This window comes from Wyeomyia smithii, chromosome 1 (genome assembly GCF_029784165.1).
Source record: "Wyeomyia smithii strain HCP4-BCI-WySm-NY-G18 chromosome 1, ASM2978416v1, whole genome shotgun sequence".
In the NCBI taxonomy this organism is placed as follows: domain Eukaryota; kingdom Metazoa; phylum Arthropoda; class Insecta; order Diptera; family Culicidae; genus Wyeomyia; species Wyeomyia smithii.
This window is the reverse complement of record NC_073694.1, coordinates 7,000,455-7,019,436: the sequence shown is the minus strand read 5'-3', so window position 1 is coordinate 7,019,436 and position 18,982 is coordinate 7,000,455. Positions and strand designations below refer to the sequence as shown.

Genomic DNA, 18,982 nt, shown 5'->3' with positions numbered 1-18,982 from the left:
CGGAAAACGGTTAAGAAAAAACAACGAAGAAGAATCATGGTTACAAAAAAAAAAGAAAACAGTCATACCTCGATATAAGGCAACTTTATCTTCATTTTCGTTACGTTATATCGAGTTACGTTATATCAAAGAAATTTTTTTTTTAATTTATGCAAGAATGTTAATGGTTACTTAAAAATGCGCGAGAACCTATTTTCCATAACCTATCAGTATTTTTAAACCTTTCTTATGCCCATTTAGAAATATTTTCAGAAGCAAAAAAAAATTTTTTTTTCAATTGATACGAGAGGTCACTCAAAGATGCCTGAAAACCTATTTCCCATCACCTATCAGTATTTTTAAACCTTTCTCATGCCCATTTAGAGAAAATTTATTAAGCAGAAAAAAAAATTTTTTTTTTAATTGATGCAACCCTGTGAATTGTTACTGAAGGATGCGTGAAGACCTATTTTCCATCACCTATTAGTATTTTTAAACCTTCCTTTTGCACATTTTTGACAATTTTCGCATTGGTTTCATTGGTTTCAAAACTCACTACAACCATTTTTTTGAAGCAATTTATAGCCCAAAAACAGTTGCTGTATCATTTATTTTCAATTTCAATACATTTTAAAAATTACGTTATATCGAGGTAAAAGTTCCGTTATATCGAGGTTGCCTTATATCGAGGTATGACTGTAAATACGAAAGAGGAAATAGTCGACAGAAAAGGAAGAAGTATTGCAAACAAAATCGATGTGGAGATACAATAAAGAGTAAAAGTTTTTTATACACAAATTGGATAAAAAAATCGAGGAAAGAAAGTAAAATCAGTGAAAAAACGGGAGGAAAAAACAGTCATCAAAGCAAGCTACAATAAGCAGAAAATAAACAAAAAGTAAAGTGGAAAAATATTGAAAAATAAAATTACAGAAAAATACACAAAGAAATAAATCAAAGTGGACAGTGAAGAAAATGTTTACGGAGGGTAAAAAATTCGCACAGAAAAAATAGAATAATGAATGACAGCTCTTAGTAGTAGTAGAAATAACCAAATGACAGTTTTTAATATTACAACAAATTATTTGAGAAAACTTCGCAAGAAGTACCCTTGATGATTATTCCTCTTCCGTTCATTAACCCGTGCGGAAATCCGTCGAGCTTAAAACCAAAATGAGGGCAGCACGCAAAGCGCACTTAAAATCAAAACAATTTCAACGCAGATGATGAGGTTACCACCGCACTGGCAAAACTGCACTGCAATAATGATAAACATTACAAGATTGTTTATTTATTAGCACCCTCCGTATTCAGGCCTGCGCGTTGACCCGTTTTTTCCTTCTTTCTGTTCGAACCTCCAACAAAGTAGGCCGCATCGATTTATTAATATCTGCCAGCTGTACCTTCGTGCTTCAACATTCGTAACCTTGATTTGAACAATTGTTTGCTACTAAGCGGGAGATCCGACCTTGTGGTTACTTTGCTTGCTTTCTTTGGGCTTTAGGTTTCGGGAACTGTTATCGTTGTAACGCAACGGGCTCGGAACGGTTATGTTGCTCCATCGACGGTGATGTTTTATTTTTTCAATTCATAAGTATAATAAAACAACCAGGCTGCAAGCCTGGTGGGAAAAGCGCGGGGGTAACTAAATCTTTTCGATGTAGTTTTCTTTCAACAACATTCACTCGAAATTGACTCACGTAGCCTAAAACGTTTACCAGTCTTTTGTCGATTTGAAAGCCCGTGTTCCTTTGCTTTGGGGTCCAACTGTTGAACAACCCACAATGGCCTACTGTTTAGGAATTTGCGCGCCTGCTTCGATCGATAAAGGTGCCGATAGTTTCGCACGACGAAACGAGCAGCCGGGATGAAAAATGGTTCAACACCGGTCGCCGCAGCACAGCTGCGTTGTTGTTTGCTGTGTCGCACTCTAGCTCTGACGGGTGAACCGCCAACGGAACGGACCAAAGTGGTGCATGGTTAGGCATGGACTTCGTCGCTGACTGACTATATTTATAAACATTGTTTACGGCAGTCGGGACATGCCGCTTTTTTTTTTTCGACCGACCGGCTGCATTCACCGTGTCTTGGAGGCCTAGTTTTCACTGGCGGATATCCAAAGTTTCCCGCAGCTCAAATTCAAAGCTGAACGATTGAGCCATTTTACGTTGATTGGTATTAAAATGGAGTTTAATTGGTACCGAACTCTTTTTTTTTCGCTTACTGGCATTGAACGCTTTCATTTTTTTTTTCAGAATAAAGCTCTGCTTTTATTTAATCAACGAACAAAAGATGGTCACCTTGTAATGAAACCGCTACCCACTCGTAAACATTTTGAAGTTTAGAAACTGACAACTAAATAAGCATCGCAATGCATTGCATTACATCCCCCATGTCAAGTGCAAACAGGCAAGGCCTACTTGGTTTACTAAAACGAACCTACACGCAGTCTGCTGCGAATGTCAGACGAATAAAACAAAGTTCCTCAATGAATAGTGTGCTTGATCACAAGCGGATTTAGTGCAACCCACGTGTTACTACTACTTTTTTCGCTTTGTTTCGTGTACTGCAATCAAAACTTGAATGTGCTCATAATCATGCTCGTGTAATCAAAAGTCATCACTGGCAAACCGTTAATACCGATGCCCGGTGCCTATACCTATATAAATTTTCTCCTTCGACCAAATGAAAGTGACCCAGAAAATTACCGGAAAAGCCACATACATAAGATGAGCTACCAAACATTAACCGCTCTCCGCAACGACGTCCGACATGGTCATAAAGTGGCCAGAGCAAGCGAACAAAAATAATCAACTACCAAATGGGGACACCATCGGGAGACAACCCCCTTTGCACTCTCTCTCTAGCAGCAGTAATTTGTCTCCGCAGTAAAAGAGCAGCAGATGAAGATTGCGTTACATCATCATCGTCATCTGTCATCTTGTTATTTTTATCTGTTCCTTCTTCAGGTTCTTCGGCGAAAAGCCAGCAGAAGTTTATTGCTCATTGCTGTTTTGGGTTTTGTTGCCGATCCCAAAACGAGTTGAAAAAAAAACTGATGCTGGGGATACCGGGAAGAAGTGAAATGTCTTTTTTATGGTTTTTTATGCGAAGTCGTTTTATACGTGTGTCTCCGAACTGAATCGTACACTGTGCACTCACTCGAGTCTGCACACACAATTCTGAGCTGTTTCGCTTTGCGGTCCCGAAAGGTGAAGTCGTTCAGTTTAACACTGAATTAACAGAGAGTGTTAGGTCTGTTACGCGTGTGGCTCTGCCTGAAGCTTGAACACTAAAAACCAGGGAGAATGGATCTTTTTGACGTGCTGCCGGTTCGGTCAGCAGCGTCGTGAAAGGGGTCAGCCAAGATTTAGCAACCTTATGTTTAGGGGAGATGTGGGTTTAACTGTACTTCAACTCTTTTTTGAACATTTTTGATTCATTGACTTTCTCCATATTATTAGACATTTTAACGGTTCTGTTAGTTTTCACAGTTTTTTTCATGACGATTTTAAGGCTCCATCTTACCCTTATCAAGTTGCACATAAACCCAAATGCGGTCAGCCACTTGGACCGGTCTTCGCTGTTTGGAACACGGCTAAATAAACAATTTATGATCCCCCGTCCGTGGATGATTACCTTTCGACCTCGCAGCTCGTGTTTCGCACGATTTTTCCCCCTTTTTACTGTTAGCCTAGTCAGTTTTGATTGTTTACTATCGATTTGAAATGAAAAGGCTAATAAATCAACGGTGGCCGATATAGATTATAATTGGAAATGAAAAACAAGCGCCTTCTCTTTTTAAGGATGATTAAACAAACGACCAATTTAAATTATAACGAAAATTTGTTGTCAACAGTTTTTTTTTCCTTATTCTATTTGAGCCGCTCAGCTGCTTTTCCAATCAAAAAAAAATCAAAGCTCAAATCCCTGTGGTTTTGCGGCGTCTTGATAGAGTCAAGATATAACAGGTCATAATCGTCCCGCGGAAAAGAATTTCAACGCCGCAAGCAAGAAACCTTGAAGAAAAATATTACCGTGTGTTAGTCATCATCACTCCCCGGCCGCCCATAATAAATCGACGCTAGCACCACTTCCAATTTTCGGAAGCGATAAGCAGTTGAAAGACACATAAATTAGCGCAGCGCCTACTTGGCGTAGGGCGCAGACTCGCGGAAACGACGAGGTCGAAGGGAAACAACAACAGTTTAAAACCTTTCGGAAGAACAATAAAAATAGAAGGTGCAGACCATCAATCCACACAGGCTGGTGGCGACCATGACATTATCAAGAGGTTACAGGGAAAAGATTAAATTGTGTCTCGGCTCATAAAATTTCCACACAAAGCCCTTGCGGAAATGCGCCGCTGCGCCAACAAGGGGTGACGACTCTCTTTTCGAGCGCCTGCCAAGCTCGCGCACAGTCGGCTCGGCACGCATAATTTTAGGGTTTGACTAATTTTTACGACAACAACCGCGCGACTGGTTAACACAATCTAAATTAACATAACAAACAAGATTTTCGGAAGTAATGGTGGTTAAATGAGTAATTGATAAAAAACGCTTGAACGACCACTAATTTATTAAGGCTTTTATGGCGGAAGAAGCAATTCCTCCACGTACCTTCTTACTTAGTATACTACTGGGGATGGCCTTCATTGTCGTACTCGTCACTGCTTACGGTGAGCGGATAACAAATTACCTACACTTTTTGTCGTACATATTTCCTTTTAATAAACGATTGAGGGTCAGTTCAAGTACATATTCTTTCCTTTCGAAGGGGGTGTAGAATTGTGACCCAAGAAGAATTTTTAAAAGGGCTCTATTTCCGTCTGATGAATGAAGTCGTTCATTCAAAAGTGCAAATAATTCTTATTATTGTTGGGTTTAAAAAGACAGTATCGAAATTGAAAAGAATTAAAAATTGAAACAAAAATTTCAGTTTTCAGAAATTTATTTTTTCAAATTATTCATATGAAAATTCAGACAATTTCCCAAAAACCATCGTTGAAAACTTTTCTTCAATGATTGTAATTACCGAACGGTTATGATCTCAGAATAAAAAAAAAGTGAAACCACGTCAAACATTATTAAAATTTTATCAAAGGAACTTTTTTTCCTTAGAGTGCCCACTTTAATTTATTCAGTACAACTTAAGGCAACTAAATTGTGACTCACGAAGTGCTCGAGAATGATACAAAAGCTTTTCAATTGAAAGCAACGGGTCGAAGCGTCACTATAACCTGATAATTGCCAATTGAAAATGACTTTGTTAGGCTCTGCTGCCAGCACTTCATTCGAGTTGGCGTGAAATCCTGACGAAACTGTACATAATAAAATTACAATTTTCCGCATTTTGGTGGACGCATACCCAATTTTCCAATCGATTGTTGCGAGGACGAAGGAAATCCTTTGAAGAATAACCGAGTTATAAACTTATAAGTTTGGAAGTGGACAAAAATTATTACATGTTCTGATTCCAAACTTTTATTTTACACCATCCATTAGAAGATTGCCAAAAGACGAAGTTCTACGTCGAAAAAATTTGTCAAAATTAGAAAAAAGTATCAACTCAAAATCATAAAATAAATAAGGAAGCTAACAAGACTTGAAAATATCAATAATTGAATAAAAAACAAGCAATAAAAAACGGAACAGTAAAAAACCGAAGCAATAAAAATATAAATGAAATTTCTTATGAATCAAAATATAAATGTATGTCTCAAAAAATTAAACAAAATAAAAAATGAGTTAAAAATTTATAAATTGGAAATGGAAATGATGAAATTGAAAACGATAAAAAGAAAACTATCAAAAAATAGAACGAGGGTCTGATAAATAGACAAACTAAAATTAATACAAACAAAAAATGACGCCTAAAACTGAAGCTGAAAAATTAAACAGAACTTGAAAAATTTTATTATTCAAAAGTAATAGCGAAAATCAAACAACATATAAAATAAAACATATATCAAAAAATAAAAAAAAAAACAAGAAAATTTAGTCCAATTTAATATCTACATACAGAAAAACCGTGTTAAAAAGTTGTTTTAAAAAAATAAATTATTTAAAATTAAAAGTAATACAATTAAAATACAAATAGAGGCATACAACACAATCGTTATAGGAAAAAAATACTTTTTTTTTTTATTCTCACTTATTTTCCGTCGGTCTAGTTCCGCCACTGTTGTTGTGCCAATCACCGACGCCCGGTGAGGCGACTCCACCCAGGACCCTAACTCACGACCCGTTGATTAACGGACCGGCGCCAACGGCTTTACTTCCTCATGCGATGGAAGGCGTGATCCCAGAGATTTTTCATCTCAGAAAATCTCCCGGTGTCGGCTAGGCTTGAATCTAGACCAGTTGGGTTGATTGTGAGTGGATCACATCACCTCACAACCATCGACACCTATGTCGGCGGTGGGATTCGAACCCAGTCGTCGAGCGTGGTTGGCGGAGACGTTACCAACCACGCTAAGCTCCGCAAAAAAAATATTCAGATAAATATTAAATTAAAAAAAAATACTACCTACATAATACAAAATTGGAAATATTACTAAATTGAATAGCAAAAATATAAAAGAACGGGAAAAATAAACATCAACAAGATAAAATTAAAAATTTTCTCCGAAAAAATATTGAAAATGTTGCAAAAACCTGATTTTTGGGGAATTTATTATTTTGGAAGCTTCATTTTTTACACCAAATACGGTTTTTGTAACATTCTTCATGATTTTCCTCCGAAAAAAGGCTTAGAGATGGACTACTAACAGTATCAAAATCGATTAAAATAATTCAAAGAGAAAAAATAATTTTAAAAAAATTAAAAAAAGCACTATGAAATAAATTCAAAAAAATTTAAAATGAAAAACAGAAAATCAAGAAAACATAAAAATAATAGGTGTGTCATTATTATCACCAAACATTTGAAGAATAGTCAAAGAAGACAAATTAAACGAAAATTGCTCAGAGTCAACACCCAGATTAAACAAAACCAAAATCCAAAATTGACAAATAAATAATTCCCGGTGACACCAGCTTTGCTGAGCCAAGCTTCGACGTTAAAAAGAAGGATCGTTAATGAGGGGTTCATCAGTTTGATTATGCAATTTCTTCACTTAACCGTTATGTACTCGGTAGGGTACCCGGGTACCCACCAAAATGAAATGCTTCCTACTTCTTCATTTCTTGACCGATGATCTTGACCCGTCAAAATATCCCCGTAAATCCCGGATCTTCGGAACCATGTTTAAGATCGGGAATCTGCTCGGAAATGGCCATTTCGGACAATTTATCAGATGGACTCAAAATGAATGAAAATCAACTCCTGGAGTGATTTCATGAATTTTGATACAAATGTTGTTCGGTTTTACTGACAATTGTACTAATTCGTCTCACCGGAACATGCTCCCGAAGATCCGCATTTACAGGAACCAGATGTGGTTACAGATTCATGTCGGTTTCGCATTCTAATGGTAGACAGATTATCCAATCTTTTGACAAACCAAGATCGAAAATCGGTCAAGAAATAAAAAAGCAAGAACTATTTCATTTTATGGGTACCCAGGTACCCTGCCGAGTACTTATGGGGTAAACAAACTCAAAGCCCCCCACTCCTTCGACCTCCCCTACTGCTATAAACAGTCTGATGATGAAAAATGGTTTATTTCCACTAGTAAGGAGCATTCCATAATCCTTGTTTTTTAAATCAATAAAGTCTGAAAAGGTACCCGGGTACCCTGCCGAGTACATAACGGTTAATTAACTTTTGGGAATACGATCAATATGTTTTTATATTGAAAGAAAGATGAAAATAAATTGTTTTACACACATTGTGACGTCATTAGTTTCTAAGCACCAAAAAATCATTTAAGTGTGTGTGTGCAGTAGGTAAATTTTTTTCCCACACAGAAGAGAGACCCAAAATCTAGTACTATGGAAAGCTAGACGCTGCTATTTGGTTAGGACCGCCCTAGCGGTCATCCACTAGTAAACTAATTGATTCAAACAAAAGCAGGCTTTTATATAGTCCAAAGAGTGCATTCACAGCTAACTAGCTATAATAATCTGTCTACCGTGTTGGGGAAAGCAAGCACTAAGAGGCCAATCAGAGGTCGAAATCGGCGTTTCAACAAGACTTTATAATTTTCTGCATTTGGGCGGGTGCATAAACGATTCTCAAATCGATTGCTTTAAGGATCAATAAACAAACTGGTTGGAAACTGACTAAGTTTTAAACATTTGCACGTGGATAATTTTCGTAACGCTCTCGCTCTCTTTTCTATTTTTCAATTTGTACCCTCATATTCGTTACCGTAAGACGTTATTCTACGTCAAAATACTGCTGATTTCGCAAGGCTAAATGTCTTTTGGTTCTCGTAACTTGAAGTTCGGATTATGTCGTTCGGTGAAAAGGAGTCGTTCGATGATACTCGAATGATACCCTGTGTAACATTCATGCAACACTGCTCATACTCTCGCAGTAACTTACTGACGCTACATTAAGTCTTGCTACGCCAGCACGCATAACGTAAACTTTATATTGCGAGCGGGAGCTGAAAGGTTCTAGCTACGCATTCGAGTTATACGAATATGTATGTCTTTTGATAAGTATACTACACTCTTCCCCCTTTGAATGATGTAACTCCAAGAATCTTTTACAGAATACATTTGAAATTACGAAAATTTGGTTGATTCCGATTGTCATATGTCGGATTGTATTAGTTGTATTTTCAGCTTCCGTTAATGGTTCTGAATATTAGGGTTTCAATTTTTCCCTGTTTTCAAAGTTTTCTATTGCCACATTTGTTGGATTTATATTTTGATCGAATTCATTAGTTCTTTTTTATCTTTTATTCTATCAAATGTTGCTTGGCTACTTTAGTAGACATCCTTTTTTTTACTTTAGTTCCAAATATTGCACTGCTCAAGATTGTACAAAGGTTCTACCCTTCTATCAAGCATATGTTGCGAATCGTATGGTATAAATTCAATACCGGTATGAGTTGAGGTTGCTCTCTCAGCTGGTCTCGAGGTACGACGCTGGCCTAACAAACCAGTTGTTTGTTGTGGGTTCGAGTCACGACTCAGGAAAGACTGCTAGTGTCAGTAGGATCGTAGCGCCAGCCCCGCAATTGTCCTGTACACTTAACAGTTGGCTGCGAAGTCTGTATATAATAAACAGAAGCTCGAGTTCCTTTGCTTTATGAGTTGAGGTCATTTAAATTCATCAAATTTTGTTTACTCGTTCCAGTTGTTGAATAAACGATCTCAAATTAAATCTTCAATTTTATCTTAAATAAAATACCAACAATAAAGTTTAAAAAACTAAAATCAATCAAATTACCAAAATGAAAATAGAATTTTTAAAAATTTGAACGTGGGAATTTCGTATTATATTATGGGTATTATAGATTTTATAGCCTAAAGAAAGAGAACGAAAGCCTGAGAAATACACTCATATGATTAAGTCCTTTTGATATTGCATGGCCTGATTCTACTAAGATTCGAACCTACGACCATCCGCTTAACAAAGCTGACTCAGTAACCGTGCGGCTACGCAGCTCTCTTGCCAAACTTTACTTGCTGTATAAGATGATGAGATGTCACATTGTCACCGATAATGACTCTGGCTTTTCTATTCCTTACGCTCCGGAAGTAAGGGGACAACAACAGGAAAGCAGGAAAGCAAATTCATTATTTTCCCGATGGCGGATTCAGCGAGCACCGGCGAAGATAGGGGTCATCCACAAATTACGTAAGGGTTTAGGGGAAGAGGGGGGTATCGAAATTTCTTACGAATGCTTACGAAGGGGGAGAGGGGGATTCAAGAGAATCTTACGAAAGATTGAAAAAATTAAAAAAAAACTGAAAAAAAAAATGTTTTCAAAACTAAAAAAAAAAATTAGTTGCATTATTTATCGCTGCGATCTTAACAGTTGAACCTTGGGAAGGCAACGAATTCGCCGTCGCTGGGTGATTGCGTGCTTTACTTCATTTCTACTTAATTTTGAATTTTGTTTACTTCAACACAGTATTACCTGTATTAACTTGTTTTGTTTTATCCTCTACGAATATGCTATGTGTAAAAAAAAATGGTTTACATTCGAAAATTTTTTATATTCCCTAAAAAGAAAATCTTACGTGAGATTCGTGGGGGGAGAGGGGTAATGCAAAATCTTACTAAGCCTTATGATGAGGGGGGAGGGGGGGGGGCGAAAATTTCGAAAAAAGTCCTTACATAATTAATGGATGACGCCTAGTCCCATCGAAGTTGATGGTATTTTCCAGCGGCACACTAGTAAGCCCCATTGCCGAAATATGATCGAGGACTTCATGACAAGTTTCTTCATTGATGCTGAAGTTAAAGAATAAGCCCATTATTCGGGAATCCTGATGGTTTCACAAAGCTCTACAAGACTGTAGGTCTTCCGGTGGATTTAGGGTAAATATGTATAAAACGCCCCCCCGGGGCATAACGCCCGAGTCCATTTTTTCGGAAACACACAAAAAATAAGACATAAGACTATTGGGAATCCGTAGCGGATCATAGGACCAACCTTCTGTGCAAGTTTGATAATTTTCACTAGCAGCAAAAAATAAACAAAAATCAATTTTGATTTGAGCTGCTTCAGATCTAATTTTTTGCAGCGTTTCCGTAACGTTTTTCCACTAATGTATAAAGTTTATTATCTGGTATTTGCACTTATATATCTCAAATGAACCTCTAAGCAGCTGTATCTAGTAAAGAAACGATAAAAATTGTATGATTTGTCTAAGTATTCAATGCTTTCTGCTTCATTACAGCTCCCGGGCAATATGCCCCACCGCTAGCCCGGCTGATTTGTTCATTGCTTCAGCGTTTGCTTTTGAGACTTCAAGCGCTGTTTTGCTTCGCATGCTGAGCTGGCATATGAAGCTACTGCATGAGGCATATTATACTGCATCTGAGGCGTTTTGCCCCGGTAGATTGGAAAGCTTGCAATTTAGTCCTATTTTTTCATAAAATTAAAGCGTTTTTGTGTAACAGTGATTACAAAACAAAATAATAGCAGTGCATTACCAACTAAATAGTGTATTGTTGTTTGTTGTTATTTATGATTTGTTGTTTGTGATAAACATAGCTATAATATTGACGATGTTCCTTAGGGGGGCGTATTATACCTATTTACCCTAAGTGCAAGCTATGTAATTTGTTATACAACGTTCCGTAGGGTATTTCGTAGAACCGAGATGCCTAGCGAAGCAAAAACTGATAATTTCGAGGCATTTGTAGAACAAAAAAAAACCTTTGAAATGATTTTTGATTCGCTCACGAAAAACTGCTCAACAAACAAACAAAGAATAATCGTTAGCAGACAGGTGGGAATATATTTCATGGGTTGCTTTGTAGTCCCAGGAGGCAAAGTAATTAACGTCGTGGGTTGTTCACTCGCAACACTTAACAATAACGGCATGAATAGTAGTTATGTCTACATTTCAACAAAATTAGTGAAAATTAAGACAAATCACATGTACTACGAGCGCTCTTTTTCACAAACCCAAAAAAAGCTGCAGCGATTTTCCTCATTCATTTCATTTCTAGAGAGAGAGAGACCAGCTAAAAGCCATTTGTCATCCTCAAATGGGGAGGTTATGGTCCAGAATAGTTTAAACAGTCGAAAAATGCCTTCGAAAATGTTTCCTGTTCAGATTTAAAGGTTGCATTGCAATGTTGATCCCGAAGACAGACGTTCAGATTCTAAAATAAGAATAAAAGTTAGACATTTGTGCTGTGAAGATAACTTTACACTAACTTGGTAACTAACTTATGTATAAAGATTTTTCTTTTGTTTTAAAAGTTTGTGTATTTTGGTTTAGAACTTGTGACAATAACCGAGACGGTAAAAAAGAGCTTCGTAGCCGCAAGGTTACAGAGTCCGCTTTGATATGCGGGTGGTCGTGGGTTCGAATCTTAGTAGAATCAGGCCATTTGGTTGTCAAAGGACTTTAACATGGGTTCATTCTCAGGCTCTCTACTACATACATACCCTTCATTCAAGCTGAATTCTATAGTACCCTTGCTGACTTTCATCCTAACAAAAAAAGTCCCTCTTATAATAAAACTGTTCTGAGTAACGTATAATAGTTCTCTTCAGGGAATTGTAATTATGACGCGGTCTTGGCTGAAGGAACGAGGTTTCGATAAGACTCCTTCCTCTGGACAAAAATATAAGTCCTACTTATAATAAACCTGACCAGAGGTCAGGGAATTGTGATTGTGACGCGGTGTTGGTAGGAGGAACGAGGTTTCTATAAGACTCCTTCCTCTTGACAAAATAAGTCCTTATAATAAAACTGATTTCAGAAATATTTACCCTCTACAGGGAATTGTAATTGGCGATATTGGCACGAGGAACGAGGTTTCGATAAGACTCCTTTCTCTTGACATAAAGCCCCTCTTAGAATAAACCTGGCCAGAGAGGAACGTTAGGTGTAGCCTCAGTTCAGGGAATTGTAATTTGGCGATATTGGTAGGATAGAAAAGAGGCTCGGTATAGTAGAGCAGTAAGCTTGAAATAAAAGGGTAAACTCTCACACGCAAGCACTGATATAAATAAAAAAGTAGGAGGGTGGTATTCAAGACACGACCGCATGACGTTGACTACCGTATTCTTATAAAAAAAAAATCCATTGAAGCAAATAGTAGAGGGAATTGCAACGCTTCTTTTACAAAACTTCTGTAATGAAATTTCGAGGCACCAAAAGGTACCAGTTGCCGATTATTCTCGTTTACTGGTTAGTCCGTCCAGAATTCCAGCCATTTTAGTATTTTGCAGTAGCCATTTATTACTAACAGCCACCAGCATAACAGGTGAAACCGGCACGAGATGACCGGTACTATTTTGTTTTTCCTCCTTTTAGCTGCTAACACCGAGCGTCCGTATGTATCCGGTACGGTTTAATAATGAAACTGATGAGGTGAAACGTTCGAACGATACGTTTTATACCAAGGTTTCGTCAGATAATTAGAAAGAAGGAGGGGCTACATAGATGATAGAATGGTAGAGACAAATGTTTCTTGAAAGCTGCGCCGGCCGCTGTCGTAATATTAACACCAACACAAACATGCATTTTTGCAAGGTTTTTTCCGCTAGCAGCAGCATTTGGTAAAACAAAAAATTCAATTAGCCGCTTCTATTACACAATTTCGAGGCACCAAAAGGTGCCAGTTGCCGATTATAGTTTCCTGGTTAGTCCGTCCAGAATTCCAGCCATTTAAGTGTTTTGCACTAGCCATTTACTACTAAAGCCACCAGCATTACGGGTGAAACCGGCACGAGATGACCGGTACTATTTTGTCTTTCCTCCTTTCAGCTGCTAACACCTAGTGCTGTCGTGAAATTAACATCAACATAAACATGCATTTTTGCAAGGTTTTTTTCCGCTAGCAGCAACAATTGTAAAACATAAAATTCAACTAACCGCTTCTATTATAAAACTGCGAGGCACCAAAAGGTGCCAGTTGCCGATTTCTTGTTTACTGGTTTCTGTCCAGAATTCCAGCCATTTTAGTATTTTGCAGTAGCCACCAGCATTACGGGTGAAACCGGCACGAGATGACCGGTACTATTTTGTTTTTCCTCCTTTTAGCTGCTAATACCGAGCGTCCGTATGTATCCGGTACGGTTTAATAATGAAACTGATGGGGTGAAACGTTCGAACGATACGTTTTATACCAAGGCTTCGTCAGATAATTAGAAAGAAGGAGGGGCTACATTGATGATGGAATGGTAGAGACAAATGTTTCTTGAAAGCTGCGCCGGCCGCTGTCGTAATATTAACGCCAACACAAACATGCATTTTTGCAAGGTTTTTTCCGCTAGCAGCAGCATTTGGTAAAACAAAAAATTCAATTAGCCGCTTCTATTACACAATTTCGAGGCACCAAAAGGGGCCAGTTGCCGAATACATCCTTGTTTTTGGTTAGTCCGTCCAGAATTCCAGCCATTTAAGTTTTTTGCAGTAGCCATTTACTACTAAAAGCCACCAGCATTACGGGTGAAACCGGCACGAGATGACCGGTACTCTTTTGTCTTTCCTCCCTTCAGTTGCTATCACCTACCGTCCGCATGTCACTGGTGCGGTTTTGGAATTAAAATTATATGCGCCGGCCGCTGTCGTAAAATTAACACCAACAAAAAGATGCATATTTGCAAGGTTTTTTCCGCTAGCAGCAGCATAAACATCGGAAACAGAAAGTGACAACAACAATAACAACAAAGCCAGATCGATTGTATCCGTTAGTGTCGACTGTGCTTGGGAAGAGAGGTAGTGATTGGCTGCGCGGTATGATTTAGACAATCGATATTAATTACCAATTTTTCAATAGTGTATCTCAAACAATAGTTTGTTTGTGTTACATAAATTTAACCGTAAAAGAATTTCTGATCGATTGATGCCAAAACCTCGAAAACCTGATTATAGATGACTGCAAAAAAAGCGCTCAAAACCTGACCACTTTTCTCTGGTTTTCCCTGGTTGAATTACTAGATTTTCAAATTCAGGGACCTAACTTCGATATAGACGTTAGTCAACGTCAAAAAAAAGCGTATCATTCACTACAATAGTAATACTGCCAATAATATGAAGTGCGGAGTACAGAAAACACCTGGGCAATATCACAATAGATCAAAATGTCTCTGGTCGCAGTGATGAGTCCACACAGAGGAAAAAAAACCTAGACGGTATGGTAAATTCGATATAATAATATGTGTAATTTCACTCAATTGATCACAGCAAAATGATCGAAGGCTGTGCGACGATTGTTTTATTATGCGAAGAAAAAAATGCAATTTTCTACACCTACTCCTACCGAAACAGTAGAATCAATAGCTTGCGAAAGACTGGCCAAAACCGGATCTTTGCGTAACTATCACAGTAGGCTTATACTGAATTAAAGATTCACAAATTAAATGCGTTGGACACAACAAAATCAGGTCTTATTCTAGATCATTCTGAGTATCAAAAATAACGCTTATCGATAAAATATGATGCTGCCACTAGCTGTGTGTAGGTGTGTGCTCTCGCTTTCCTCCAGCAACAGTAAATCTAATCAAACATTCATAATCACCGCGGGGGTGGTGGGTTAAGGCTGATGATGGTGGGAAACGAACGATGGACGATCGGCTTTCAATGGGTGCTTATTTGCACATGCCTCCATTCTTTTCAGATCGATCGGTTACACCAGAGTGAGACAAAGAAGAAAAGCGAAGCAGAAAAAAAACAGTACACTTCATTGTTTCATTATGTAGCCAAAGTTACTGAGCATCCATTGGCCCCCTGGGGCCGTCGTCGGTCGTCGTCGTGAGAAGTGTACTCAACTTAGGTCTTGCGTTATTCTTCATGACCAACAAGCGGTTCTAGCAGTGATTTCGCAGAATGTAAACAACGGCAACGCCGGCCTGCTCGGACCACTAAAAGCTGTCAATTTTTTCTCTTTCTTTATTTTCGCGAAGCTGATCTCCCCCATTAGCACCGATCGATGATGATTGCTTCAGAACTGATCGGACTGCAAAATTCCACACATTCCCCGTGTTCATCTTTTTCTCATAACCACATAATCGATCGTGCATTGCATGGTATCCCAGCAGCGTGGCGTCAAGTTACGACCTCAGAGCGTGGTAATTTTCCCTTCGGTTCTGGAATTTGACTGACGGTGGCGGTGGTGATGCATGCATACCGATCAGCATTGGAGAACTGTCTAACTTCTTCTTTATTTCATTTTTTTTCTCTGTTTCTTGCTGCGAATTTCACGCTAGACTAGAGTGATCCGCATGCCAGAGGTTCGATGTATATAACTTGTGATGGGTCTTTGATAGAGTTATGAATGGCGCATTGAAAGGGCCGCTTCGTGATCGGATTGCAAACTTCTAGCCTTTTGTCCAACGGCGAGAGGCATTGACTTTTTTGTCTTACTGCATTAGAGGCAGTCACGATCATCCGAGAATCCTGTGGAAGACTATTTTTAGATTCGACCTAATTAGACACTAACTCTCCCACAAATAACACCAGGCCCAGGCCTGGCCTAACGGACAGTCTATAAACAAATTATACCCTGTACTGCCTTTCTTCGTGGAAACAGCCAAGCCCATTATCCCGGCCGGGGTATGTAGGGCACATTTTCTCTAATCTTCGCTAAGCATCATGTTTTTTGTTCTCGAGCTCTGGGGCACTCGAATCACGCGAAGCTGCTCTAGTGCTGGGCAGTTTGCACCTTTCAACGCGAATTATGTACCTACTGCAACAATCTCAGCAACCCAGCGCGAGGCAGGCGTTGCTTGGATGTCCTCCTTTATTTTCTTCCTTCAAAGCAGCGCCTATTCCCGTCTAAGCAGCAGAGCAGCGCCTCGTCAACATAATCGACCGCAACACTGGAAGAAAAGAGGGGAGCGCGATGGACATCCACCCCTCCCCGGGCGGCGGCGGGTTGGTGGTTCGCAAACATACAGTTAACGAGCAAAAAAATTACGATTAAACAACCTCAACCTCGGTGCATATTATGGAGCAAAGGGAAAACATCGCGATCCCGATGCGCTCCCGCAGAGGCTGGGGTGCTGATGACCTTATAACCTGTTTCGCCGGGAGATGATGATGATGATGCAGTAGCTGCTGTTGTGAAGGTTGTATTACTTAAACTCGTGAAAAAACCTGCTTTGTACAGTTAGTGAAGAACGACAAAATCTGGGTTTTAAGCTCGGCTATAAAAGGACCCCTGAGGTTCTGAACCCACTCACTTCTAGGTATTTCTTTCTTGTTTTTTTTTTTTTTTTTTTTTAATCAGCTTTGCCCAAGACAAAGACAGGTGTGAGGTCCAACTTAAGGTGCCTACATCAATGCATAGAAAAATTTTCCATTTTTTTTTTTTTGTGTTAACACCTAACAAAAGTATCAAATTTTATCCATTTCAACCCAGTTGTAAGATCGGCACTTGCACAAACGCCGAAGATTGTGAAATACCGCCCAAGGCTGGCCAGCTGTGGCCACTACTAGATACTACTAACCGAGCTATTTGTATTACTAATCCCATTCAACCAGCAAATAATGCTCAATGACTCAATGATGATGATGATGATCGCAACCTGCAGATAAGATGAAACACGAGCTGCGCTACGCGGTGACTCGCATTAGGTCTACAATACCGATCGAAATGTCTACTTACGGAGAACAACACAGAACATAGCAGCAGCATGTGTGATATAGCAGAGAAGAAGTAAAAAAATCCACTGCAGCGTAGGCGAGTAAATATTTTTTTTTCTTTGAAGTAAAAATCAATAATTTGCATATTCATTAGACGACTGCCGCTGCCGCCGCTTGGCTGGCCGTCGTTGTTCAATTGGCTACGCGCGCGGGCGCGGGTTTTACACACTTCTCTTATTACCGCGATCATGAACATGATTGCTGTAACGGTCGATCGACACTGGACTTGTAATCGCTCCTCCCGTCCTTCCGTCCCCGGCACCAGAATCTGGGGAACGGTCGAAGCTTCCCGCGGCTTATAAGTATTGAAACGTTGAACAAAACAAAAAATATAATTCAACCCACCGCTATTTGTTTTTGATAGTCGTTACCTGGTTCGAGCCGGTAATTAATGGATTCAATCACGATCCAATAATCACCGTTTTTTTTTTTTCTCCTACAGGCTTACCTGCGTGCCATCAACAGCGGTGTGGACGATATCCGCGAGCTGCTTCTATCGGAGGAAGCCCGCCTCGAGCTAGTCCCGTCTGGGCCGCAGCTGGTAAGTCACAGTACCAAATCGCGCAAAGTCATCGACAGCGAGGACACCGACGTGCAGCTTTCGGCCCGTCCGGACGGAACGCTGGTAACGGAGAAAACCCAAACCCGCCAGCACGAGGTCCTGTTCGACGACGAACTGCCGGGGGACGAACGGGCGAGCACCGGCATCGATCAGGTGGATAGTGGCGAGCGGATCATCGACCAGAAGGTAAGTCCCAGTAGGGTTGTAATTCATTATCTACGATGTGCTCGACAAAAAAAAATACCCTTACATGCCCAACGGGGTGCCCGGGTATCCGCAAATTGAAACTCTTGTTACTTTGACAATTTTCATTCGATTATAATAGTTTTAGTACTAAAAGATTCAATAACTCATCTTCTTCGAAATCAGTGCCAGCGCACAGTGGGACGAATTCAAAAATAGTAGGACATTGGTGTTTGTGGTGAAACGCATGAATGTAGCGTTTTAATATCTTCTAGAAAGTTTCATAGTTTTATGAGTACTTTATTTGGGTGGTAAAATTTTTTGTTCAAGGGGGATGTATACCGAAATAAAAAAAATTAACTTTTTTATTTCTCTATGAACTTGGTAACTTTCTTCCGACACATTGTAGAACTATCTCTTTCGAGCAAGTTTGTAGAAGATTAGAAAATTCTATCTCTTAACCTGACAAAGTTATAAGGTATAAAAGTAAACCACCCCCTTAAAATGTGTTTTTGGGTGATAACGCTCTTATCTTAATTTCGCCACTGTTCAAGTGCTCTACAAACTTCAAACAAAGATTAATTGTCACATTTTTTTAGAAGAAGATATATCGCTATCTCTTGATTTAAAGGAGTTATGTCTGTTTTTGCAATTTTATGACAAAACTTTCAAGAGAACATAACTTGCGGAAAGGCAATTATTGGCAGCTACTTTCAGTTTCATTTTTTTTAGATACTTATTCTCTCCAGTTGTGTATATATGTCGTACTGGAATCGAAGGGGATTCATAGTAATTTTTCGGAAATTAAGTTGCAACGTTTCTGGAATTTGATCATTTTTTAATCAACTTTTTTTTAAAAAGTTTATTAAAAAATGATGAAATTCCAGGAAAGTTGAGGATGAATCCCCTTCGATTCCAGTACGACGTATATACACAATTGGAGGGAATAAGTTCCCGGATAAAATGAAACTAAAAGTAGCTGCTAATATCTACCTTTCCGCAAGTAATGATCTTTTGA

At 39.0% G+C, this 18,982-nt stretch overlaps 1 protein-coding gene across 2 annotated transcripts in view; it reads left to right on the top strand.

The window, feature by feature from the left end:
- The window catches only part of LOC129717705 (uncharacterized), a 250,268-nt gene that overhangs the window by 205,105 nt on the left and 26,181 nt on the right, over window positions 1–18,982 (top strand). For both annotated transcript variants that reach the window (XM_055667807.1, XM_055667814.1), the window contains exon 7: window positions 17,662–17,967. In XM_055667807.1, coding sequence (XP_055523782.1) covers window positions 17,662–17,967 — 306 coding nt within the window. The remainder of the gene's footprint in view (window positions 1–17,661; window positions 17,968–18,982) is intronic.